This window comes from Balaenoptera borealis, assembly GCF_965194805.1.
Source record: "Balaenoptera borealis genome assembly, chromosome: 13".
NCBI lineage: Eukaryota > Metazoa > Chordata > Mammalia > Artiodactyla > Balaenopteridae > Balaenoptera > Balaenoptera borealis.
The window spans coordinates 80,245,019-80,272,662 of record NC_138870.1 but is presented as its reverse complement, the minus strand read 5'-3'; the positions used below and the strand labels follow the sequence as shown (position 1 = coordinate 80,272,662).

At 35.1% G+C, this 27,644-nt stretch overlaps 1 protein-coding gene across 11 annotated transcripts in view; it reads left to right on the top strand.

Moving 5' to 3' along the window:
• CEP83 (centrosomal protein 83) overlaps positions 1-27,644 on the top strand; it is a 129,228-nt gene that overhangs the window by 42,253 nt on the left and 59,331 nt on the right. For 7 of the 11 annotated variants that reach the window (XR_014233321.1, XM_082350422.1, XM_082350430.1 and 4 more), the window contains exons 2-6: positions 7,132-7,457; positions 7,611-7,883; positions 8,317-8,467; positions 23,142-23,234; positions 25,117-25,248. Coding sequence is in view for 10 of the 11 variants with exons in the window: in XM_082350422.1 (XP_082206548.1) it covers positions 7,711-7,883; positions 8,317-8,467; positions 23,142-23,234; positions 25,117-25,248 (549 nt within the window). In the remaining variant the exon portion in view is untranslated. Of the gene's footprint in view, positions 1-6,950; positions 7,044-7,131; positions 7,458-7,610; positions 7,884-8,316; positions 8,468-23,141; positions 23,235-25,116; positions 25,249-27,644 lie in introns of all 11 variants that reach the window. The other 4 variants (XM_082350425.1, XM_082350424.1, XM_082350426.1 and 1 more) reach the window with 4 other exon arrangements.

The window sequence follows — 27,644 nt, the reverse complement described above, 5'->3', positions numbered from 1 at the left end:
TCCTATACACTAATGATGAAAAATCTGAAAGAGAAATTAAGGAAACACTCCCATTTACCATTGTAACAAAAAGAATAAAATACCTAGGAATAAACCTACCTAAGGAGACAAAAGACTTGTATGCAGAAAACTATAAGACACTGATGAAAGAAATTAAAGATGATACCAACAGATGGGGAGATATACCATGTTCTTGGATTGGAAGAATCAATATTGTGAAAATGACTGTATTACCCAAAGCAATCTACAGATTCAGTGCAATCCCTATCAAACTACCAATGGTATTTTTCAGAGAAGTAGAACCAAAAGTTTCACAATTTGTATGGAAACACAAAAGACCCCGAATAGCCAAAGCAATCTTGAGAAAGAAAAACGGAGCTGGAGGAATCAGGCTTCCTGACTTCAGACTATACTAGAAAGCTACAGTTATCAAGACAGTATGGTACTGGCACAAAAACAGAAATATAGATCAATGGAACAGAATAGAAAGCCCAGAGATAAACCCACACACCTATGGTCAACTAATCTATGACAAAGGAGGCAAGAATATACAATGGAGAAAAGACAGCGTCTTCAATAAGTGGTGCTGGGAAAACTGGACAACTACATGTAAAAGAATGAAATTAGAACACTCCCTAACACCATACACAAAAATAAACTCAAAATGGATTAGAGACCTAAATATAAGGCCAGACAGTATAAAACTCTTAGAGGAAAACATAGGCAGAGCATTCTATGACATAAATGACAGCAAGATTTTTTTGACCCACCTCCTAGAGAGATGGAAATAAAAAGAAAAATAAACAAATGGGACCTAATGAAACTTAAACGCTTTTGCACAGCAAAGGAAACCATAAACAAGACAAAAAGACAACCCTCAGAATGGGAGAAAACATTTGCAAACGAATCAACGGACAAAGGATTAATCTCCAAAATATACAAGCAGCTCATGCAGCTCAATATCAATAAAACAAACAACCCAATCCAAAAATGGGCAGAACACCTAAATACACATTTCTCTAAAGAAGATATACAGATTGCCAACAAACACATGAAAGGTTGCTCAACATCACTAATCATTAGCAAAATGCAAATCAAAACTACAATGAGGTATCACCACACACAGGTCAGAATGGCCATCATCAAAAAATCTAGAAACAGTAAATGCTGGAGAGGGTGTGGAGAAAAGGGAACCCTCTTGCACTCTTTGTGGGAATATAAATTGATGCAGCCACTATTGAGAACAGTATGGAGGTTCCTCAAAAAACTAAAAATAGAACTACCGTACGAGCCAGCAATCCCACTACTGTGCATATACCCTTTGAAAACCATAATTCAAAATGAGTCATGTACCACAGTGTTCACTGCAGCTGTATTTACAATAGCCAGGACATGGAAGCAATCTAAGTGTCCATTGACAGATGAATGGATAAAGGAGATGTGGCACATATATACAATGGAATATTACCCAGCCATAAAAAGAAACGAAATTGAGTTATTTGTAGTGAGGTAGATGGACCTACGGTCTGTCATACAGAGTGAAGTAAGTCAGAAGGAGAAAAACAAATACAGTATGCTAACGCATATATATGGAATCTTAAAAAAAAAAAATGGTTCTGAAGAACCTAGGGGCAGGAAAGGAGTAAAGATGCAGACATAGAGAATGAACTTTAGGACACGGGGAGGGGGAAGGGTAAACTGGGACGAAGTGAGAGAGTGGCATGGACATATATACACTACCAAATGTAAAATAGATAGCTAGTGGGAAGCAGCCGCACAAAACAGGGAGATCAGCTCAGTGCTTTGTGACCACCTAGAGGGGTGGGATAGGGAGGGTGGGAGGGAGATGCAAGAGGGAGGGGATATGGGGATATAGCTACACATATAGCTGATTCACTTATTATACAGCAGATACTAACACAACAATGTAAAGCAGTTATATTCCAATAAAGATGTTTAAAATAATTTATTGTTTATTTAATTCTTTGACTTCTTTCATCAAAGTTTTATCATTTTCCTCAGGGAAATCTTATATGTATTTTGTTAGATTTATACCTGTTTCATTTTTGGGGGGTTTTAATGTAAATGGTATTGTTTTAAGTTTCAAATTCCATTTGTTTAATGCTGTTGGAAGAAAGTGACTTTTGTATATTAATCTTCTATCCTGCAATTGTGTTGTAATTGCTTATTAGTTTGGGGAATTGCCTTTTTTAAAAAAATAAATTTATTTGTTTTATTTATTTATTTTTGGCTGCTTTGGGTCTTCGTTGCTGCGCGTGGGCTTTCTCTAGTTGCAGTGAGCGGGGGCTACTCTTTGTTGTGGTGCGCGGGCTTCTCATTGTGGTGGCTTCTCTTGTTGCAGAGCACAGCCTCTAGGTGTGTGGGCTTCAGTAGTTCTGGCATGCGGGCTCTAGAGCGCAGGCTCAGTAGTTGTGGCGCATGGGCTTAGTTGCTCCGCGGCATGTAGGATCTTCCTGGACCAGGGCTCGAACCCATGTCCCCTGCATTGGCAGGTGGATTCTTAACCACTGTGCCACCACAGAAGCCCCTAGGGGAATTGTTTTTTTAATTGATTCTTTTGGCTCTCCTTCGTGGACGATCATGTCGTCTGCAAACAAAGATAGTTTTATTTCTTCCTTTTCTTTTTGTATGCCTTTTACTTTTCTTACTGTGTTAGCTGAGTGCCATCCAGTACAGTTTTGAAAAGGAGTGGTGAGAAGGGACAGCCTTGCTTGTTCTTGTTCTTACTGGGAAAGCTATTTTTCTTACCATTAAGTATGCCTTTCTTTCTGCATTGTCACGTTCACATCTAAGAATTTTCGTTGTGTATGAAAAGTCCTTGACTGTTTATTTAGTGTACATCTTTAGAGATGAATTTATTTTGTTTCTCTGAAAATGTCTTTGTTTTACCATCATTCTTCAAAGTTGTAGTATTTCTGTATTTATCAAATGTTAGTTTGGCAGTTGTTTTCTTTCAGCACTGTACATTGTGTTCTGGCCTTCACTCTTGAAGTCACTTCTGTCTTTTTGTTGCTCTTATTTGCATGCACTTTGTCTCTTTCTGCCTGATTTTAAGATCTTCCCTTTATTTTTGGTTTTTAGCTGTCTTAATGTGATGTGCGTAGGTGTGGATTTCTTTTTATTTATGTGCTTTGGGATTGTAGGACTTTCTTTTTTGGTATTTATTCATTTGGCAGTGTCGGGTCTTAGTTGAGGCACGTGGGATCTTTAGTTGCAACATACAGGATCTTTTTTTTTTTTTAGTTGCGGCATGCAGGATCTTTAGTTGTGGCATGTGAACTCTTAGTTGTGGCATGTAGGATCTAGTTCCCTGACTAGGGATTGAAACTGGGCCCCCTGCATTGGGAGCATGGAGTCTTAGCCACTGGACCACCAGGGAAGTCCCTGTAGGGCTTTTTATATCTGAGAATTGATACCTTTCCTCAGTTTGGTGATGATGTCAAACTGGTTTGTTTCTTTTTTTTTTAAGATATTGCTTCTGCTCTATTCTCTCCTTTCTTTCTGGGACTCCAATTTCATGTCTGTTAAAGTGACATTTTAACTTTATTCTCTGTATTTCTTTCCTTCTTTTCTATGTTTTCCATCCTTGTTTCTCTTTCTACTTTATCTTGAACATATTCTTTTAAGCTATCTTCCAATTCCTTCCTAAACTATGTCTAATCTGGGCTGTTTTACCCACTCAGTTGAGCTCTTAATTTTGGTTATCATATTTTTCAAGTTTAGAGTTTCCATTGGTTTCTTTTAATGGTTTCTAATCCTTTCCCAAATTTCTCAACCTTCTTTTCTATTGCTTTGTACACAATTAGAATTTAAAAAATTCTTTTAGAGTCATTGTCTGCTATCTCTTTTAATAGTGAGACCCTGTGTGTCTGCCTATCGTCTGTTGTTTCTGTGGCTTTAATTCATGTTACCTTATCTTCCCATGGATTTTTACATGTGTGTATGTGTCACATATTTATTTTTTAGAGCAATTTGAGGTCTAGTCTAATATCTTTCTTCTGAAATACCCTTATTCCTAAGAGGCAGCCTTTGAAGTCTCTATCCAAAATGAAGGGTGTTCACCAGGGCTTCTCCACTCCTTGCTGATCTAATATATCTTCCTTTGAATTTAAAGACTGTCCCAGGGCATTCAATCTCCCAGCTACCTCTCTGGAATTGACAGATGCCTCTAGCGGAAGGGTGGTTCCAAGTGCCAGTCTCATCTTTCTGCATCCATATCTTCCCCCGTTCCCATCTCAGTAAATATTTATTCTTTTGTTTTCCAGTGTCTTCAAGCTGATTTTAAAAAAGTATGTATCCAGCTTTTCTTGCTGTCCTTAGTGGGAGGCTTGATCCAAATTACTTAATCCTCTATTACTGGTAATAGAAGACTGTCTTCAGATTTCTTGGTATAAGAGATAGATTATATGGTAACTGAGTTGGGGTTTTCCATTTTTAGCTAAAAATGTCCTTATATAATTAGTATAAAAAAATAGAAGTTCTTTCTTTGTAACCTTGAATATAGAATGATGGACCACTTTTGAAGGTCAGAGAAAGAATTGTTTTATGAGGCCTTTCTATCTATGACACTAGATATCTATTTGGAGGACTACCATACTATATTTTTCAAGATTATTATTGATAAGTTGATTACTACTGAATTAGAGAACTGTATATGTTATATGTGCAGAGTACTTGAAAACAGATAAACAATTCATTCTGACCTTGGTTAGATTCACACAAATTGGCAGATAGTGTGATTCTTAACTATCCATAGAGGAGAAAATTCTGGAAAAGGCTATTGGCAAATGCAACCCAGGGGCTCATAACTTTGAGTCAAGGATTTCTTTCCAGTATCTAACTACTGTGTTTAAGCCTATTTATATTCAATCATCACAGAAATAGAGAAAAGTTAGTGATTATCGTGCATACTAGAGTCCATTTTCATTAGTATAGGGTTCACAAACGAGGAGAAAATCTGCGTGAACAAAGGTGTGATGTGCATATTTATTCAGGGGCTAGCTGGAGTAGAATATTCTTGGCAGATGGTAGGAAATGAGATTACACAAGGTAGATTGGGGCTGATTGTGTAGTGCTTTGAAAGACTGGGGTGTTTTGATTTTGTCTCATATGGGAGCTTTTAAGTGAGAATGAGAAATCAAATAACAGTTTCTGACTATTAACCTGGCAGTGTTTGGAGGGTAGACTAGAGAGAAAATATTGGAAGCAGGGCTAATAAAAAGCTCTAATAGTCTAGTTACGAGATGATACAAGCTTGACTTTTTGTGGTTAAGTAGGAATGGAGAGAATGGAATGCATTTTAAAGAAAATTTGTTGTTCATACATGGGAAGTTGAGAGAGAAAGCAGAGAAGGCTTTGAGGTTGTAAGTGTGGATGAATGGTAGCATAATACTGGTATCAATATCAGAAGCTGGAAAGTAAGGATGTTGAAGGTAGATTGAAAGCAAGGGTAATGAATTTGGTTTCAGATAATTTGAATACAGGGTGATAGAATTGTTCATTATCTGAAAAACAGTTTGTAGTTGTTAAAAAGAAAATTTAACAGTAAAATGTTGAAAGTGCAAGGTGCAAGTTTTCCTGTCAGGGAGTCCCCCCATTATTATTTCCCCAGAAGTTACCACTATTCGCTGCTTGGTGTACCACTATTTGACTCTTTTTATGTGTATGTAAACATATGTTTGTGTGTATCTGTCATTTATACGCTTCACCATGCTGTGGGGATAGATCTAACTTGTCCTTTTTAATGAATAGTATAGGTAAACCTTTATTTGTGGAAGTTTAGCTTATTTCTGATTTTTTCATTTTTTTAATTAAAAAAAAGTCACAAAGAATATTCTTATATAGTAATTACATTTGGGTACTCATCCAGCTATTGTCATAGAATAAATTCCTAGGATTGGGCCAAGGGATAAGCAGATTTATCATTTTGATACAGGTAACTTTGCAGAAAGCTTACTATAGATGTGTGTGTGTGTGTGTGTGTGTTTGTGTACGCATGCAAATTAACATGGTATTTTTTGTGGTATGAGGGGAAAGTATATCATGCGTTTGGGTGTGGTACCTACTGGTGATGTGTGTTGGTATATTCTAGCTTTATTATTCAAAAAATTAACATATTAAAAAGTAATGAAATTGCAAACATCATCTTGGAACAGGAGAAATCCTCCTGGTTTGGGAAAATACAAGAGGGCAGTACACATATGTTTGCATAGAAACTAGAATTGGAGATGAGGTAATGGTGGTGGTGATTGAGAAAGGGATATTCTGAAATTAGTGAAGTCTTGGAAAGTACGTCTAGTGAATATTTCAGTGCCAAGAGGGAAGGAGATAAATCATTTTAATTTTATTTTCCAGAAACTTTCAGGTCTTTGTAAATTTTATTTCTGTGAGGACTTAACTCTCATTTTAGGGTAGGGGTCAGTGAGAATGTTTACTTTACTGTCAAGTTAAATGCCAGTTTTATGATCCAGTTTATTAATTCCATGGCAAATGTATATTCTTGACAGGATTATGTTGTGGCAGCTGCTACAAACCGTGCACTCTGCATTTGCAAAGGTTGAATCCTTGTCACATTTAACCGAAGAATAAGGAGTAAGGTGTCCTTGAAGGACTTTTACCCCTCTGTTAAAATAGATAAAGCAGGAAACCAAAGCAACCTCAATTTTAGTTTAAAAGTCTTCTTATGTAACATGTAGACATCACATTAATTTATCAGAAATGATGTAGTTCAAGCAAGACTCAGTAATTCAATGGTTGGTTTGTGTAGGCTAAAGATGGTCTCTTGTAGTAAGAAAAGGTAATTCATCATCACCCATGACTAAGGGAGGTACTGTTAGGAAAAAATATATATAATAGTTTTGAGAAAGATGAATGAAGTTAAAAGGGACAGAATTGTTTTGATTAAAATTTTTGTTTTTAATTATTTACAGTAAGAACACTGTGTCATCATTTTTTACTTCTAGATACAGCAAACATTTGATTACTTTCATAATCCTGGATTGGTGCTTTTGGGGATAGCTGAGGTGATTGACTTTGCTGTTCTTAGCACAGTGCATAATATATAGATGATCAATATTTATATGTTGACTGATTTCTTCTCTGAATCTGCAGCCTGAGTGCAGTCACCTTGTGTCAAATAAAAGATCCTTTGTAGCATTAATCACAGACATAATTACATGCTGAAGGTCATCTTTGTGAAGACTGTGATTCTCCCCAGCCACTTATCAAGTTCCAAATAGCTTTTCCCCTGGTTTCGGAGTATGGATTTCGTACCAGAATCCACTCTTGAAGTTTACCTCAGTAACTTCAGGAAACATTGGTGATTTGTGAATCTGGGACTACCTATACTGGAAGAGTCGTTACATCTAGTTAGGCTAATATTTGAAGATATGACCTTGATGGGCACAGAAACTGCATGGAAGTAAAGAAAATTTAAGGTATGATTCAACTTTATTCTTGAATTTTATTTTATGAACAACTGAAAATTGGGTTTGTTATAGAAATGATAAGGAGAATAATAAGAAGTGATAAAAAATATATAATACTGAAAGAGTTCACTGATCACTAATTAAGTGTATTTCTCTCTTCAGGTATAATTTGGCCTCCTGAGATTCTGTCTTAGCACGAAGAAAGTGAAAAATACTCTTGAAAAGAAAACTAAGACAATAAGAAAGCAAGACTTGCTTTTACATGGTTGTCAGCTCAATTACCAATATGGACACTTTTCCCACCATTTTTCCTCCTGGTGGAGACAGTGGGCTGACCAGTTCTCAATCTGAGTTCCAAAAAATGTTAATTGATGAACGGTTACGATGTGAACATCATAAAACTAATTATCAGACTCTGAAAGCTGAACATACAAGGTAAATAAATTACTTAAATTTGGAAGTGAGAGGCTTGATTAAAAATTTTTATTTTGTCTGAATGTTTGCTCTGGAACATACAGTATAATTTTGTTATTTTGCAGTATACAGTATACATTTAAAACTTTTTAAATACAAGTAAATTTTCTTTAAATCAAGTGGATTATAAATTTATAAAAGTCTTGTTTTGAAAGTAGCAAGACATATAAAATTAAATGTATCTAGGTGGCTAAATATGTTTTTTTCCCCTTCAAAGTAAAATTGCATTCAGAAATTACAGTGTTAATAATAAATGAAACTGTAAAGCAATTATATTTGTAAGTTTAATGAATATATGATATTGATCTTGCTCTGTAGTGTTGGTTGACTTCACATAAAGTAATGCGATTAGAAAGCAAAGCATACACTTAAATTCTTCTTTTTAAAAAATCAGGTTGCAGGATGAGTACATGAAGTCACAAAATGAGCTCAAGCGCCTATTAAATGAAAAGCAAACTCACCAGGAAAAATTTCAGCTGCTGCTTGAAGAGCTACGAGGGGAATTAGTAGAGAAAACTAAAGACTTAGAAGAAATGAAGCTGCAGGTAAGAAAATATATTCAAGTTAGTATAAAAGTAGTCAGATATTTAGTGGAAATAAATAATTTTGGTAAATTTGGTAAATTCTCTCTATATTCTTAATGAATATTTTGTTGTATCTCTGGGTGGTATAACTTAATCTTCTTTCATATACTCTAGAATGTTAGCTACCCTGTAGGGTTTAGCCACAAAACTGTTATTTTAGGTAAATTTGTATTATACTTCCTGTTCTGATTTAAATAATATCTCACTCTTAAGAATAATTGGAGGAAAGGCCAGTTTGTATTGATAAAAAATCACAATTTAAAAATATTTTTAAAAATAAATCTTTATTGGATTTTTTTAAGTACTGTAACTGATGCTGAGCTAAAAATGCCTGATGAGCTTCTTAAAAGACACTGTAAAACCAATATGTGTACGTAATTTATGTGCACAATGTAAGGTAAATGGAGTTTCTAAAGTAACAGATAGTTGGTACTAAAGTACTGACTAGTTTCTTTTGATATTTTTCACACTATTCATTTTCCATTTGCCTAAAAAGCAGAGCAAAGCTAAACCTCAGCACCAAACTTACTGTAAATTCAAATTAGTAGGTATTAGTAGAGATATTTTCCTGTAATCTCTGAGTAGCTCCAGCTGTGGATTTCTACTTATCTAGTGCTTGTTACAATAAGGCATTATTAATATTGGAGTCATGGGTTGATAGAGTGAAAAGCCATCTTTCAAGTCATCCAGTGTGGCATATCATCCAATTCATATATTCTTTTGACAGCAGTGTTAAAGGAGTTTGTCGTTCAGTATCATCTCGAAATCTTCCATTGTTGGAAACACCACGACTTAAGCTTGGGTTGGAGCCTCCACCATGTTTACTGTTTCTTTCCTAGGTATACATATTTAGGACATTTAAACAAATAAAAACCTCAGAAATGTGAGTTGAAGAGGGAAATATAATTTAAACCTTTAGAATTGGTGGATTAATTTGTTTTGCAAAAATTGAGGCCTATATGAATGCAGTCTGTGAGCACTAAACCCAAGGTATTCAAAGTATTCTTTTCAGGCATTGAAGATGTAATCACTGTTTCTTGAGAGTAACATGTAGACATGCTTATTTGTAACAAGCACATGCAAAATGGCCTAAGAAGACTGGAGTGGCTATATTAATATCAGATAAAATAGACTTCAAGACAAAGAGTATCATTAAAGATAAAAAGAATGTTTTTATAACCAAAAAACAGGGTCATTTCGCCAGGAAGGTGATGACCTTCAACAAATAGTTATGTTTCTATTCCTTAGTTTTCTCATGTGAAAAAGGGCATAAAGGTTTTTATCTAACAAGGGGTTTCTGTAAGGACTAATGAGATAATAACCTGTATGTTTTCAGTACGGTGTCTGGCACATAGTAGCTACTCATAAATGATGGCAATTTTTATTCTATTGGAATACAGCCTCCATGAGGGCAGGAACTTTTTTTTAGTGTGTCTCCAGTGCTCAGGATGGTGCCTAGCAAGTATTTGTTAAATGAATGACATGAATAAGTAGAATAAATGAGCGAGTCGGAATTGTTCTATTCATACATAGTATAATGTTGCACTTGTTGTCTCACAGGTATCTAGAGCCTTAGCATCTTAGAGTTGATAATCATCTAGTTCTCTTTCATATCTGTCATGAGTTGAATTGTGTCCCCCAAAAGATAAGTTGAAGTTCTAACTCCCAGTACCTCAGAATGTGACCTTATTTGGAAATAGGGTTTTGCAGATGAAATTACTTAGGTTAAGATAAGGTCATACTGAAGTATGACAGGCCCTTAATCTAATATGACTGATGTCCTTAATAATAAGAAGAGAAAAGACATAGAGACAGAAACACATGGGTGGTGGTGGAGCAGAGAGAACGTCCTATGATGACAGAAGCAGAGATTGAAGTGTTGCAGCTGCCAGGGAATGCCAAGGATTGCCAGCACATCAAGACAAGCTAGGACAGGGCAAGGAAGGGTTCTTCCTACAGTTTTCAGAGGGAACACTTAGCCGACACCTTGATTTTGGACTTCTGGCCTCCAGAACTGTGAGGCAATACATTTCAAAGCAGAATTCCTGTTTGGAGCTCTTATGACACAGAGCTCTTCATTCTGTGCTTCAGTGCTTTCAGTGCTAGAGAACCTAGTGAACTTGTAAAGTGATACACTTCCATTTATGGATTGGAGTATGTTAAGCATTTTCTCTATCATATTGAAAGGAAATCATCCTCCCTGTAGCCTCCCTGTTGGTTATTGCAGTGTTCCTTGGACCTACACAAAATAACTCTGGATATTTCTTCATGTGATAACTTCCCAAATGTTTGCTGATAAATAAAATTTATCTGGTAAAGTTTCTGTTTTTCAAGATAAACATATCTGATTTCTATGTGATATTTACCTGGCAGAAATAACTGAAAGAAGCATTTATACATAAATACACATATTGAAGCAATTTAGCTATTTGCTTCAGTGGGTGTTTGCAATTTGTACAAATTGTGAGTTAAGTAAATCCAGCAAAGTAAAATCAGCAAGAAATACTTCAATGAAGGTTTTATGAAAGATGATTATTTAAAAAATACACATGTATTGTCTACCTGCAAAATGCCTTTTCTGATTTAGAATTTAATATCTCTTTGGCTTCATAGAAGAACAATATAAAAGACATTCATTTAAAGAATATTTCTGCATCACTTGTGTAGTTGTAGTGAATGGGGATAATAATAGTGCCTAGCTCATAGGATGATTGTAAAGTTGCAATGAATCAATGATAAGAAATTATTAGTATGGTGCTTTGATGTCGTAAGTGGTTAGAACAAGTTAGCTATTACATTGTTGTTATGTAACATGTTAGCAAAACCTTTTTTAAAAATATGGGAGTCATTTTATATGTTTCTGATAAAAATTAAAAAAACTTAATTTACCAAACATTTATATGCTTTCTTTGTGCCAGGTAATGAAAACTGTGTAAACCAGTATGTTTACCATTTTATTTGGCTGCTAGGAAGCTCAGAGCAAAATTTATTACTCAGTTTGTCATTAATCTTTTAAGAATCTCTGGCACAGCAATATTTGCCCCCTTAAATCAAAATATTCTTGGTCTGTTTTGTATTATTATTTTTTATTGGAGTATAATTGCTTTACAATGTTGTGTTAGTTTCTGTTGTACAATGTACTGAATCAACTCTGTGTATACATATATCCCCACCCTCTTGTACCTCCCTCCCCACCCCATCCCACCCATCTAGGTCATCACAGAGCACCAGACCGAGCTCCCTGTGCTATACAGCAGGTTCCCACTAGCTATCTGTTTTACACATGGTAGTGTATTCATGTCAAACCTTATCTCCCAATTCATCCCACCCGCCCCTTCCCCCACTGTGTCCACACGTCTGTTCTCTACATCTGTGTTTCTTTTCCTGCCCTGCAAATAGGTTCATCTATACCATTTTTCTAGATTCTACATGTACATGTTATATTGTTTTGTATTATTAATATGACAAATGTTGGAGTATTGAAGATTTTTTATAGATTTAATATAGGTAGTGACACATAGACGGTTGTATGACAAAGCATTCTTTTAAGTTTCTTTTCAGACAAGTAGTGGCAGTATTCCATTAGAAATCTAAGACACAGCATAATTTCCTCCTAATATGACATTGAGTTAACCCTCTAATTCTATGTCTTTGGTGTATGTCAACTTTGAGAGAGAGGGAGAGGGGAGGAAGATAGATTTTTCTATGTGTGTGCTTGTTGTTAATAAGTTTCTTATGAGATAAGCATCTCTAACCATAGATTTTTTTCTTTATCAGAGACCTCATTGATCACAAGACTCCTGTGTAGTTACCAATTGCAGTGTTGTTTTTTCCTTTGTGTAGATACATTTTTCCATCGGTATCATTTTCCTTCCATCTTATGGACTTTAACATTTCTTATAGTGCAGAAATACTGGTGAGAATTTTTTCAGCTTTTATATGTATATATAAGAAATGGTGTTTAAAGGTATTTCTGCTGAGTACTGAGTTCTAGATTGACAGTTTTTTCCCCTAACACTTTAAAGATGTTGCTCTTCTGTCTTCTCACTTATGTGTTACATAAGAAATTTGTTGTCATCTTTATCTTTGTTCTGTTTATCTAGTGTCTTTTTTTCTTGTCAGCTCTTAAGATTTTTTTCTTTATTGCTTCTTTTCAGTAATTTGATTGACCTGCCTTTGCACATTTCTTCATGTTTCTGGAGCTTGAGGTTTAATGAGCTTCTTGGGTCTGTGGGTTTATAGTTTTCATCAAATTTAGAAAAATTTTAGATATTTTATCTCAAAATATTTTTTTCTGCCTCCTATTTGATTTCCTTTGGGGACTCTGCTATTAGGCCACTGAAAGTTCTCCCATAACTCACTGATGTTCTGTTTGTTTATTTTTAAAGATTTATTTTTAAATTTATTTATTTTTGGCTGTGTTGGGTCTTAGTTGCGGCATGTGGGATCTTCATTGAGGCACACGGGATCTTTCGTTGTGGTGCACGAGCTCTTGGTTGCAGCATGCAGGCTTCTCTCTAGTTGTGGCGTGCGGCTTTTTCTCTTCTTTAGTTGTGGCGTGCAGGCTCCAGGGCATGTGGGCTCTGTAGTTTGCGGCATGCAGGCTCTCTAGTTGAGGCGCGTGAGCTCAGTAGTTGTGGCGTGTGGGCTTAGTTGCCCCTCGGCATGTGGGATCTTAGTTCCCTGACCAGGGATCAAACCCGCATCGCCTGCATTTTTAGGCAGATTCTTTACCACTGGACCACCAGGGAAATCCCTGTTTATTTATTTTTAATCTTTTTTGTCTCTTTGTTTCATTTTGGATAGTTTCTGTTGTCATGTCTTTTAAGTTCTCTGATCTTTTTTCCTGCAATGTCTAATCTGCCAGTAATTTCATAGTGCATTTTTCATCTCAGAAATTGTAGTTTTTATCCTGAAGTCCAATTTTGATTTTTTTCATATTTTCCTTGACATGTTCAATCTTTACTGTAGCTTTATGTGGAATTCAGTTATAGTAACTATATTAATGTCTTTGCTAATTTTAGCATCTCTGTCACTTCTGGGTTGGTGTTGGTTGGTTGGTTTTCTTTTCCTATTTATTGTGGGTAGTATTTTCAGGCTTCTTTACATGTCTGCTAAATTAAAAAAAAATTTTTTTTTTTAATTTTATTTATTTATTTATTTACTTATTTATGGCTGTGTTGGGTCTTTGTTTCTGTGCGAGGGCTTTCTCTAGTTGAGGCAAGCGGGGGCCACTCTTCATCGCGGTGCGCGGGCCTCTATCGCGGCCTCTCTTGTTGCGGAGCACAGGCTCCAGACGCGCAGGCTCAGTAATTGTGGCTCACGGGCCTAGTTGCTCCGCGGCATGTGGGATCTTCCCAGACCAGGGCTCGAACCTGTGTCCCCTGCATTGGCAGGCGGATTCTCAATCACTGCGCCACCAGGGAAGCCCCTAAAAAAAAATTTTTTGTATTTAAGTTTCAAGTGTAGAGCACTATGGTTCAACATCTGTATACACTACAGAGTTATCACCACCACAAGTCTAGTTATCATCCATCACCATACAGTTGACCCCCTTCATCCATTTTGCTCACCTCCCAACCCCCTTCTTCTCTGGTAACCACTAATCTGTTCTCTGTATCTCTGAGTTTGTTTTTGTTTTATTTTGTTTGTTTGTTCATTGGTGTGTGTGTGTTTTGATTCCACGTATGAATGAAATCATATGGTATTTGTCTTTCTTTGTCTGACTTATTTCACTTAGCATCATACCCTCAAGGTCCAACCATGTTACGAATGGCAGGATTTCATTTTTTTATGGCTGAGTAGTATTCTGTTGTGTGTGTGTGTGTGTGTGTGCGCGCGTATGTATAATGTTCTCTTTATCCATTTATCCGTCAGTGGGCACTTAGATTGTTTGCATATCTTGGCTATTGTAAATAATGCTGCAGTGGACATAGGGGTTCATATATCTTTTTGAATTAGTGTTTTCATGTTCTTTAGATAAATACCCAGAAGTGGAATTGCTGGATCATATAGTAGTTCTATTTTTAATTTTTTTAAGGAACCTCTATACTGTTTTCCATAGTTGCTGCACCAATTTACATTCTCACCAACAGTGTAACAGGGTTCTCTTTGCTCCATATACTCACCAACCCTCGTTATTCATTGTTCTTTGAAAATCGCCATTTCTGACAGGTATGAGATGATATCTCATGATTTTGATATGCATCTTCCTGATGATTAGTGATATTGATGATCTTTTCATGTGCCTGTTGGCCAGGCTTATGTCTTCTTTGGAAAAATGTCTATTCAGATTCTCTGCCCATTTTTAAGTTGAGTTGCTTGGTTTTTTCTTGTTGTTGAGTTGTAGATAGGTGATTTGCAAATAACTTCTCCCATTTAGTAAGCTGCCTTTTGTTTTGATTATGATTTCCTTTGCTGTACAGAAGCTTTTCAGTTTGATGTTTGGTTTTTGCTTTTGTTTCTCTTTCCTTTGGAGTCTGATCCACTAAAACATTGGTAAGACTAGTATCAGTAAGGTTACCACTTATGTTTTCTTCTAGGAATTTTATGGTTTCAGGTCTTGAATTCAAGTCTTTACTCCATTTTGAGTTACTTTTGTGTATGGTGTAAGATGGTGGTCTAGTTTTTTATTCATTTTTTGCATGTGGCTGTCCAGTTTTCCCAGTATCATTGACTGAAGAGACTGACTTTTTTCCCAGTATCATTTTTTTTTGAATTTTATTTATTTTTTTATACAGCAGGCTCTAATTAGTTATCCATTTTATACATATTAGTGTATATATGTCAATCCCAATCTCCCAATTCATTACACCATCACCCCCTCTCCCCGCCACCACTTTCCCCCCTTGGTGTCCATACGTTTGTTCTCTACATCTGTGTCTCAATTTCTGCCTTGCAAACCAGTTCATCTGTACCATTTTTCTAGGTTTTACATATATGCGTTAATATATGATATTTGTTTTTCTCTTTCTGACTTAATTCACTCTGTATGACAGTCTGTAGATCCATCCACGTCTGTACAAATGACCCAATGTCGTTCCTTTTTATGGCTGAGTAATATTCCATTGTACATATGTGCCACATCTACTTTATCCATTCATCTGTCGATGGGCATTTAGGTTGCTTCCATGACCTGGCTATTGTAAATAGTGCTGCAATGAACATTGGGGTGCATGTGTCTTATTGATTTATGGTTTTCTCTGGGTATATGCCCAGTAGTGGGATTGCTGGATCATATGGTAAATCTATTTTTAGTTTTTTAAGGAACCTCCATACTGTTCTCCATAGTGGCTGTATCAATTTACATTCCCACCAACAGTGCAAGAGGGTTCCCTTTTCTCCACACCCTCTCCAGCATTTGTTGTTTGTAGATTTTCTGATGATGCCCATTCTAACTGGTGTGAAGTGATACCTCATTGTAATTTTGATTTGCATTTCTCTAGTAAGTAGTGATGTTGAGCAGCTTTTCATGTGCTTCGTGGCCATCTGTATGTCTTCTTTGTAGAAATGTCTATTTAGGTCTTCTGCCCATTTTTGGATTGGGTTGTTTGTTTTTTTAATATTGAGCTGCATGAGCTGTTTATATATTTTGGAGATTAATCCTTTGTCCGTTGATTCGTGTGCAAATATTTTCTCCCATTCTGAGGGTTGTCTTTCCATCTTGTTTGTAGTTTCCTTTGCTGTATAAAAACTTTTAAGCTTCATTAGGTCCCATTTGTTTATTTTTGTTTTTATTTCCATTACTCTAGGAGGTGGATCAAAAAAGATCTTGCTGTGATTTATGTCAAAGAGTGTTCTTCCTATGTTTTCCTCTAAGAGTTTTATAGTGTCCACTCTTACATTTAGGTCTCGAATCCATTTTGAGTTTATTTTTGTGTACGGTGTTAGGGAATGTTCTAATTTCATTCTTTTACATGTAGCTGTCCAGTTTTCCCAGCACCACTTATTGAAGAGGCTGTCTTCTCTCCATTGTATATCCTTGCCTCCTTTGTCATAGATTAGTTGACCATAGGTGCGTGGGTTTATCTCTGGGCTTTCTATCCTGTTCCGTTGATCTATATTTCTGTTTTTGTGCCAGTTACCATATTGTCTTGATTACTGTAGCTTTGTAGTATAGTCTGAAGTCAGGGAGTCTGATTCCTCCAGCTCCGTTTTTTTCCCTCAAGACTGCTTTGGCTATTCGGGGTCCTTTGTGTCTCCATACATTTTTTAAGATTTTTTGTTCTAGTTTTGTAAAAAATGCCATTGGTAATTTCATAGGGATTGCACTGAATCTGTAGATTGTATTGGGTAGTATAGTCATTTTTACAATATTGATTCTTCCAATCCAAGAACATGGTATATCTCTCCATCTGTTGGTATCATCTTTAATTTCTTTCATGAGTGTCTTATAGTTTTCTGCATACAGGTCTTTTGTCTCCCTAGGTAGGTTTATTCCTAGCTATTTTATTCTTTTTGTTACAGTGGTAAATGGGAGTGTTTCCTTAATTTCTCTTTCAGATTTTTCATCATTCGTGTATAGGAATGCAGGAGATTTCTGTGCATTAATTTTGTATCCTGCAACTTTACCAAATTCATTGATTAGCTCTAGTAGTTTTCTGGTGGCATCTTTAGGATTCTCTATGTATAGTATCATGTCATCTGCAAACAGTGACAGTTTTACTTCTTCTTTTCCAATTTGTATTCCTTTTATTTCTCTGATTGCCATGGCTAGGACTTCCAAAACTATCTTGAATAATAGTGGCAAGAGTGGACATCCTTGTCTTGTTCCTGATCTTAGAGGAAATGCTTTCAGTTTTTCACCATTGAGAATGATGTTTGCTGTGGGTTGGTTGTATATGGCCTTTATTATGTTGAGGTAGGTTCCCTCTATGCCCACTTTTTGGAGAGTTTTTATCATAAATGGATGTTGAATTTTGTCAAAAGCTTTTTCTGCATCTATTGAGATGATCATATGGTTTTTATTCTTCAATTTGTTAATATGGTTTATTACATTGATTGATTTGCATATATTGAAGAATCCTTGCATCCCTGGGATAAATCCCACTTGATCATGGTGTATGATCCTTTTAATGTGTTGTTGGATTCGGTTTGCTAGTATTTTGTTGAGGATTTTTGCATCTATATTCATGAGTGATATTGGTCTGTAATTTTCTTTTTTTGTAGTATCTTTGTCTGGTTTTGGTATGAGGGTGATGGTGGCCTCATAGAATGAGTTGGGGAGTGTTCCTTCCTCTGCAACTTTTTGGGAGAGTTTGAGAAGGATTCGTGTTAGCTCTTCAAGCCATCTGGTCCTGGACTTTTGTTTGTTGGAAGATTTTTCATCACAGTTTCAATTTCATTACTTGTGATTGGTCTGTTCATATTTTCTATTTCTTCCTGGTTCAGTCTTGGAAGGTTATACCTTTCTAAGAATTTGTCCATTTCTTCCAGGTTGTCCATTTTATTGGCACAGAGTTACTTGTAGTAGTCTCTTAGGATGCTTTGTATTTCTGTAGTGTCTGTTGTAACTTCTCCTTTTTCATTTCTAATTTTATTGATTTGAGTCCTCTCCCTCTTTTTCTTGATGAGTCTGGCTAATGGTTTATCAATTTTGTTTATCTTCTCAAAGAAGCAGCTTTTAGTTTTATTGATATTTGCCATTGTTTTCTTTGTTTCTATTTCTGCTCCAGTATTTATGATTTCTTTCCTTCTGCTAACTTTGGGTTTTGTTTGTTCTTCTTTCTCTAGTTCCTTTAGGTGTAATGTTAGATTGTTTATTTAAGATGTTTGTTGTTTCTTGAGGTAGGATTGTATTGCTATAAAGTTCACTCTTAGAACTGCTTTTGCTGAATCCCATAGGTTTTGGATTGTCGTGTTTTCATTGTCTTTGTCTCTAAACAATTTTCGATTTCCTCTTTGATTCCTTCAGTGATCTCTTGGTTATTTCATAACGTATTGTTTAGCCTCCATGTGTTTGTGTTTTTTTATGTTTTTTCCCTGTAATTGATTTCTCATCTCATAGCATTGTGGTTAGAAAAGATGTTTGGTATGATTTCAGTTTTCTTAAATTTACTCAAGCTTGATTTGTGACCCAAGATGTGATCTATCCTGGAGAATGTTCCATGCACACTTGAGAAGAAAGTGTAATCTGCTGTTTTTGGATGGAATGTCCTGTAAATATCAGTTAAATCTACCTGGTCTGTTGTGTCATTTAAAGCTTGTGTTTCCTTATTAATTTTCTGTTTGGATGATCTGTCCATTGGTGTAAGTGAGGTGTTGAAGTCCCCCACTACTACTGTGTTACTGTCGATTTCCTCTTTTATAGCTGTTAGCAGTTGCCTTATGTATTAAGGTGCTCCTGTGTTGGGTGCATATATATTTATAATTGTTATATCTTCTTCTTGGATTGATCCCTTGATCATTATGTAGTGTCCTTCCTTGTCTCTTGTAACGTTCTTTGTTTTAAAGTCTATTTTATCTGATACGAGTATTGCTACTCCAGCTCTCTTTTGATTTCCATTTGCATGGAATATCTTTTTCCATCTCCTCACTTTCAGTCTGTATGTGTCCCTAGGTCTGAAGTGGGTCTCTTGTAGACAGCATATATATGGGTTTTGTTTTTGTATCCATTCAGAGAGCCTGTGTCTTTTGGTTGGAGCATTTAATCCATTCATGTTTAAGGTAATTATCAATATGTATATTCCTATTACCATTTTCTTAATTGTTTTGGGTTTGTTTTCGTAGGTCCTTTTCTTCTCTTGTGTTTCCCACTTAGAGAAGTTCCTTTAGCATTTGTTGTAGAGCTGGTTTGGTGGTGCTGAATTCTCTTAGCTTTTGCTTGTGTGTAAAGCTTTTGATTTCTTCATCAAATCTGAATGAGATCCTTGCCGGGTAGAGTAATCTTGGTTGTAGGTTCTTCCCTTTCATCACTTTAAGTATATCATGCCACTCCCTTCTGGCCTGTAGAGTTTCTGCTGAGAAATCAGCTGTTAACCTTATGGGAGTTCCCTTGTATATTATTTGTCGTTTTTCCCTTGCTGCTTTCAATAATTTTTCTTTGTCTTTAATTTTTGCCAGTTTGATTACTATGTGTCTCAGCGTGTTTCTCCTTGGGTTTATCCTGCCTGGGACCCTCTGTGCTTCCTGGACTTGCGTGGCTATTTCCTTTCCCATGTTAGGGAAGTTTTCGACTATAATCTCTTCAAATATTTTTTTGGGTCCTTTCTCTCTCTCTCCGCCTTCTGGGACCCCTATAATGTGAATGTTGTTGTGTTTAGTATTGTCCCAGAGGTAGGCTTTTTATTCTTTTGCATGTGGTGGTCCAGTTTTCCCAGTATCATTTGTTGAAGAGACTGTCCTTTCTGCAGTGTATTTTTTTCTTCTTTTGTCATAGATTAAATGTCCATATATGCATGGGTTTACTTCTGGGCTCTCTATATTCTGTCCCATTGATCTGTGTGTCTGTTTTTGTGCCAGTATCATACTGTTTTGATTACTATAGTTGTGTAGTACAGTTTGAAATCAGGGAGTGTGATACCACCAGCTTTGTTCTTATTTCTCAAGATTGTTTTCGCTATTCAGAGTCTTTTGTGGTTCCATACAAACTTTAGAATTATTTCTTCTGGTTCTGTGAAATCTGCCACTGGCATTTTGTAGGGATTGCACTGAATCTGTAGATTGCTTTGGGTAGTATGCACATTTTAACAATATTCTTCCAATCCATGAGCATGGAATATTTTTCCATTTTTTAGTATCTTCAGTTTTTTTCATCTGTGTCTTATAGTTTTCAGTGTACAGGTTTTCCCGTCCTTGGTCAAATTTATTCTTAGGTCTTTTATGCCTGGTAAATATTTATTGGATGCTAGACATTGTGAATTTTACTTTGATGAGTGCTAGATATTTTTGTATTCTGGTAAATATTCTTAAGCTTTGTTCTGGGACACAGTTCCTTGGAAACATTTTATCATTCTGGGTCTTGCTTTTAAGATTTGTTAAGTGAGAACAGATTAGTGTTTAGTGCTAATTATTTCCCACTGCTGAGACCCTTCTGAGTACTCTACTCGTATCTCTCTGAAATGAAGTTTTAAGTCTGGCTTTTGGGAAACGGAACTCTGTGTGAGCTCTACATACTCATCCCTCTAATCCTTTCAGGTGGTCCTTTGCCATGGCCAGGAAGCTTTTGCACAGCTCACCTTTTGTTTTTCTGTCTCTTAGGGATCTTTCTTGCTTCATTATGTCCAGTGTCTTGAAAACCATTGTTTGTTTTTTGTTCAGTCTTTTATTTGTTTCAGGCAGGAGGGTAAACCTGGTCTCTATGCCATCTGCTGGCAGTGGAAGCACTTTTATTTTTAATTAAAATATTTTAATTAATTATGGAAATCTCAAACAAGTACAGAAGTATAGTGAGTGGTATGATGCATCCCCACATACCCATCACCCAGCATCAGTAATTACCATCTCTGAGCCAGTCTTGTTTTATCTTCTAACACTTCTGCCTCTGTCTCTCAACCCCTCTGGATTATTTTGAAGCAAATCATATCATCTCAACCCTAAATATTTTAGTATACATCTCTATTATATACCAAAGCAGTTCCTCAAAAGTGTTTCCACAATACCATTTACATACCTAAAGTACTTATTTCTTTGAACCTCTTAGTGTTGTGTCTTTGTTCATGTATTCCTAATTTTCTCACAGTTTTGCTTGTTTGTTGTTATTTTTAAAGTTGGTTTGTTTGAAAAATCATCCAAATAAAATTTACTTATTCTTTTTTAATTACCATTCCTTCTCACTTTGGACTTGAAATTATTACAGACTCTTGACATCATAAACCATATTATAACAGGATCTTTCCATCTGGTTTCTTTAGCCCCATTCACTGCCTCTCCTTCCCATAGCCACCAGTTCTCTCCCACCAAAACTTTTGATCCATCTTGCTTCTTCCTAAAATATACATATGGTAATGCTCTTCTTAAGCTTAAAAACCTTCAGTGAGTAAGCAAGGTACAGAAAAATGTGTATGGTATGCCTTTCTTTATAGAAAAGTTAAAAGTAGTATATATGCTTATATATCTGTATACTGCTTCAAGAAGGATACATAAATTATTGACAGTGGTTGCTTCCTAAGAGGGAAACTAGATGACTGAAGTGAGAAGAAAATTTAGTTTTTTAATATTATATTTTATTTTGTTTGAATTATTTTATATATGTAATTATATTCATTTTAAGTAAAAGGAAAAAAATTTTAAATACTGAGTAAATTATAAGAGTATGAACTTGGTGTTCAGGAAGCTTCCACTATGTGGCTCCCACCTCTTTCCCTTTTGTTTCCAGCCAGGATGCAGCTCTCCAAGGTGGCGTTTAATGGAAATGTGTCAGCATGGCCTTGGTGTCACAGAGTCTAGAGATTACTACCAACATTAACACAGGGGCCCAGGATTCTAAATTTTCTGTAATGCTTAGGGTGGTTCTACCTAAAATGCCTTTAGGTCACCTTTGAGGATCATTTTTCTCCCCAGGGAATTTAATATTTTATCCATTCTTTGGTTTTGGGTTCTACCTAACCTTTAGTTTTCCCATTCCTTTGATGTGCCATTCTTTCTATCCTAAATATCTTTTTTGTTCATCTTTACCTTTCTGGTAAGCCTGTATTGCCTATTTTTATAGGTATTTGTATGTATAAATTATTTTTCACTTGAAAGTTTGAACTTTTTATAGGGAGAGATATACTTCCTTTGAGGTTTTGTAACCTTTAGCAAGTTTGACTCTGTGTGTGTTTCAGTTTCGATAAAAAGGGGTATGATAATGTAGCTATATTCTGGATTGTTGTGGGGATTAAATAAATTAATGCATATAAGGAATTGAGAACAGTATGTTATGTAGATTATAGTATGTTGCACAATGCTTTACATATATAGTAGGCATTCATTCAGTAAAGTTTTTGGAATATTTGGAGTATTGATGAATAAATAAATGAATATCATTCTTAGTTTTCAGAGATTAATGTAAATATAAACTAGGTTTTTTTTTTTTTTTTTTTACAACCAGTATTCATTAATTAATTGATTCAAGAAATAATCGAGTGTTTCCTTTGTGCTAGGCAGTAGTGCAAGGTTTCGGGAACACATGGTGACTAAAGACTAACTGTGTGTTCTTTTAAGGAGCTTACGTAAATACTTATTGAAATATGAGTTCTATAAGAGTGTAACATGGAGGAGCCTAAATTAATTTTGCTGGTAAATATCAGCTTTCTCTGATTGAAAATAAGTCTGAAGAATTTCCTATGGTATACCAAATTGTTATACCTTTATTTTGCTTGCTTTAGAAAATAGAATCAGCCACTGTATCCAACATGATAATCTTAGCTGCCAACATAGTTTTTCCTATTAATAACAATAATAATAATCAGTGATTGTCTTTACCTCATGTTAATGGAATTTTGGACATCTCTGAGAGCTTGAAATTGAGTTTCTTTGTTTCAAATGATGGTTCTATTTATATAATGGTTATTGTAAAATTAGGTATATCATGAAATTTCTATTAGTTTAATTTCATTGTCATAATTAGGAGAGAAGCTTTGAAATTTGTCTGATTCTTCAATTTAATATTTGTGATTTCATATTTAGAATTGTTTTATATTTCTCTACATATTAGGTATTAAGTCCACAAAAGCTGGAATTGTTACGAGCTGAAATACAACAAGAGCTAGAAACTCCAATGAGAGAATGTTTTAGGCATCTGGATGAAGTAAGTAATTTGTATAGAAGGACTGTGCATTTATCTTCATGTGACTGTGAAAGGCTTGAGGAAAAGCATCATTCTCCTACTCAAAAGCCCTGCAATAGCTTCTGTTCTTACTCAGAGTCCTTATAGCAGCCTTTAAGACTGCATACGATCAGATCCCATTCTTCCGTCCACATTGGCCTTCTTGGTGTTTCTTTGGCACTTCAGAAATGGTGCAGTTCAAGTCTTTGCCCTAGCTGTTATTCCTGCCACGTATCTCTTGGCTGATTTTCTCATCTTTTTCAATTCTGCTGAAATTTCACCTTTCCAGTAGGGCCTACTTTGACCAACCCCTGCCTCCTTTTAATATTGCAACTTGCCTTTCCTGTCACTCTTTAGACTTTTGGATACCCATTTACCCTGCTCTACTTTTTATTTTTCTCTAGTATTTATAGTCTTCTAATATGCTATATAATATTTATTGTGCTTATTTTTAAAATTTTCCCTTTTACAACTGCTAGAATGTAAGTTGTATGAGAGGAGGAACCTTTATCTGGTTTTGTTCACTGTTATAGTCCAAGTTCCTAAAACACTTCCTAGCATACAACAGATGCTCAATTAATGTTTGCTGAATGAAAGAATGAATTTCATGCAGCCTCAGAAAAGTAAAAATGTGTTAGTTTTTCTTCAGATTGAGATCAGTCTCCTCATATGAAATGTTGGTATAATGTGACTAAATGTTTAATAAAGGGAACAGGAAGAGATGACAGATATTGACTATATTAGGTACTATCCTAGACATTTTATATGTTACCTTATTTAATAAGCATACTGGGCCTTATACATACAAATGAATATTGTCCCCCTCAAAATGGTCCCCTTTGGAAAGTTGTAGACTAGTGATGCTGTCATTGCACAAAACAGTTGTGGGAATCCTCTTTTATAAATGATTTTCTGGCTTGATAAAGTCATCTTTTGAATATCATCCTGGTGGGTAACCAAAGCATTATGGTTTAGGAGTAGATTTAATTTTGGATTATAAAAAATCACTTAAATCTGAGGTAGGTGATCAAGTTAAGTAAAAGCATGTTTTTTTTTAAAAAAAAAAGTATGTTTCTAATAAAATCACAAAACCCACTTTCTTGGTTTGTAAACAGGCTTAGAAATCTTTCAACTAAAGATTTATAGTGAGCTGATTATTTTAGGAGGCATGCTTTCCTTGTTAATTCCCTGAGGTATGTTGGAATAGTGTCTCCATCTTCCTGCTCTGTTGCCTGAGTTTTTATTGAGATTCAGAATGCCAGCAGATTTTGAAGTGTTAGGAAGCAGAATTTTGGAGCATAGGCATTGCATGTGTTCTTGGTTAGTCAGGAGAGTTGGTACTACATATATACTTCAGACTGGTGTGTTGAATTGGACTATCATTGTAATATTTGACTGAACCTTGAGTTACTGTACTAAACATTCAAATAATCATTTACCTACTTAGAATTCATCCTTTTTGACTTTTAAGGGGGTATTTTTTATATTTTATTATAGAATTAATTTTAAAAATCTATTTTGAAAGGTGTGCTGCTACATTTTAAAATATTATTTTATTAAGCCCAGAGCTCAAAAGTTTTGACATGCTAATACATTTTTATTATTAGAATCATTGAGGAAATAAGATTAATTGAATGGTAATTTGTTTTACTGATACCTTTTCAGGAGTGTGCTAATTCTGTTTGTAGCATTCTTGTCATGATAACTTTTCCAAGGTTTGTTTATACTTCTGTTAAGCTTAATTTTTACTTTTAGAATGGCTCTTAGTATAAAACAATTTAAAATTTTTGAAAAGGTGATTTTTGAAGTGAGTACAAGTTTCATTTATAAATTTGTTATAAATTACAATCTTCTTTTAATTTAGGAAGTAGAAAAGTATAGAGCTGAATATAATAAACTTCGCTATGAACATACATTTCTCAAATCAGAATTTGAACACCAGAAAGAAGAATTTGCACGTATTTTAGAAGAAGAAAAAATAAAATATGAATCAGAGGTGAGTGACTGATTATACTAGTTTAGTCATTATCCTGCTAGTCAATAAAATTTTATGATTTTATATTTTTTGTGAATCTCAACTTAAAGTTGATTGCATAATTGTTTTATTAATTAATGGTTAAGTATTTGTCATGATTTTCATCTGCTCTATAGCAACATTTTTCTGGTGAATGTTCTTTTTGGACTGTTAAAAGAGGAAAAGATGAAGAAAATTTATTTTGCACCAGTCAATGGAGATAGATAGCAGAGACAGACTTCTCTTTGCAAATACAGTTTGTCTGTGTGATTGCTTATTTAGCACTGTCCCTCTCTACTTATTGGAATCAAACCATGTTCAGGAGAGCTCTGGCTGTCAGCCCATGCTCCTTGTTTCCACTGATACAAACAAGGGGTTTATACATTAGGGTGTGCCCATCACCATCACTTTGTTCTTTCTGGCATCTACAACTGCAACATTCTGTCTCTGATGCCTATAGCCTATACCCCTATTCTCTATCTATTAAGTTTGGCAGCCTCTCTTCTCATTTTGTTGTTTGTCTCCTAATTTTGCCAAAAACGAGGTTTGTGTCTCTTATTCTTCATGTTGCTTTTAGGTGGTTTTTCAGGATGGAAAGAGAGAAATATCGGTTTTATGTTGCTATATTCAAATAAGAAATCTAATGCTAGTTGAATTTATTTAAAAATAGCTTGTTGTCCGTACTTACATGAAGCATTCTATGTACAAACACATCTTCATAATACATTTATTGCATTGACTTTATTTGGAATTAATACATTTATTGCAGTGACTTTATTTGGAATTAAGAGCTAAAATATACTCTCCTTCCTTTACCAATTACTAATTGGATCAGACTGGTTTCTTCTTATCAGTGAGCAAATTGCTCCATGATTGTTTGGAATGTAAGAAGTTGAATGAACTTTGGATCTTTTGAGTCCATTAAGAATTTGGTACCAAAAAACTATAAATAATTATAGTCTTTTTCATTAAAAAAATTATTTATGGCTTTTTTTTACATATGATCTCATGTCTATTACGGTCAGTGATATGGAGCAGGACCGTCTTATTTTCTCCATTTTAAATGGCGACACTGAAGCACAAGATAAGTGACTTGCCCAAAGTTTCACAGAAACTCAGCAGCCAAGTTAACAGTAGAACTCAGGTACCCCAACTCCCAGCCCAGAGTTTTAAGTTTCAAATTATTAATGATTTGAGGTTGTCATGCTAATTAGGGGCCATCTAACCACTGTAATATTGTAGAGAGATCAATTGATTTATATTATGTAAGATTTTGAAAGATTTTGAGTCTGTTATTATGATAGACTTAAAGGAGCTACATATAAAAATTTTCCTGTGGAAAAAAAAGAATGATAAAAAGGTTTCCAACCTAAAATGTAGGTTTAGTATATTGAAGAGTAACTACTGAGGTTGAAGATAGTGATGCTTTATTTTATACTTTGCTTTTAAAATCTAATGTTGATGTTTATCTGGTAATGATTATTTGTATTCTGTAGTTTCTAGTTTTATTGTTTTTTTTAAAGAATGAAACCTGCATCTGAAACCTGATGGCTATTCTATTTTTCACCCATGAAAGACCAAATGATATTCATTAAAAATTTTAAGGTGCCAGTGGCATCTTAAATAATTTTCTAATTGGAATGTCTTATGACATTCTTAGAAATCTGGAGATAAACGGCTAGCTAAGAAGCTATGATTAGTAAAGGCTAGAAAAGTAAAACTTTCTAATAAGACTGAAGTTCTTGTATGAGTGTGTTTCATGTTTGGTAATTGCAATCGTTGTTGCTTTTGTTTTGGCCATCCATTTACAGTGCTTGGTGTCAGTTTATCTCTTGTAAAAATAAAATACAGTGTGTGTGTGTGAGTTGTGGAAAAAAAAAAAAGACTGAAGTTCTCTCCTTTCTACTTCCTAGTTGATTATGCAGGGGTAATATTAATTAGTGGATAATTGGGTATCTGCTTTCATTCCATCACTTATCTTTACACTCCAGTTTCTCTGTACAATTAAAGTAAAAACTAGTGAGATGATGTGGACACAAAACAGCAGTAAAACTTCAAAGTAAAGCCTACTCTTGCCATCTATCAATTTTACAATTTTAACTGGTATAAAGTATATTAGCTTGGTGTACTAAAAATAATTGGATTTTCTTACATTAATTAAGGACTCACACAATACTGTACATTTTCACTTTTACAGATAAAAATACTTGAGGAAGATTTTGTTAGTGTTTTCCTGAGGAGCACTCTAGGAATTCACATGTCCCTCATGATATTTTGAAGTTTAAAAAGTACATGAAAGAAAAAAAAAAAAAAGATATGAAAGAAGATATCTTTATGAAAAAGATAATAGCATGATTTCTCAGTGCATTTGGCTGTAT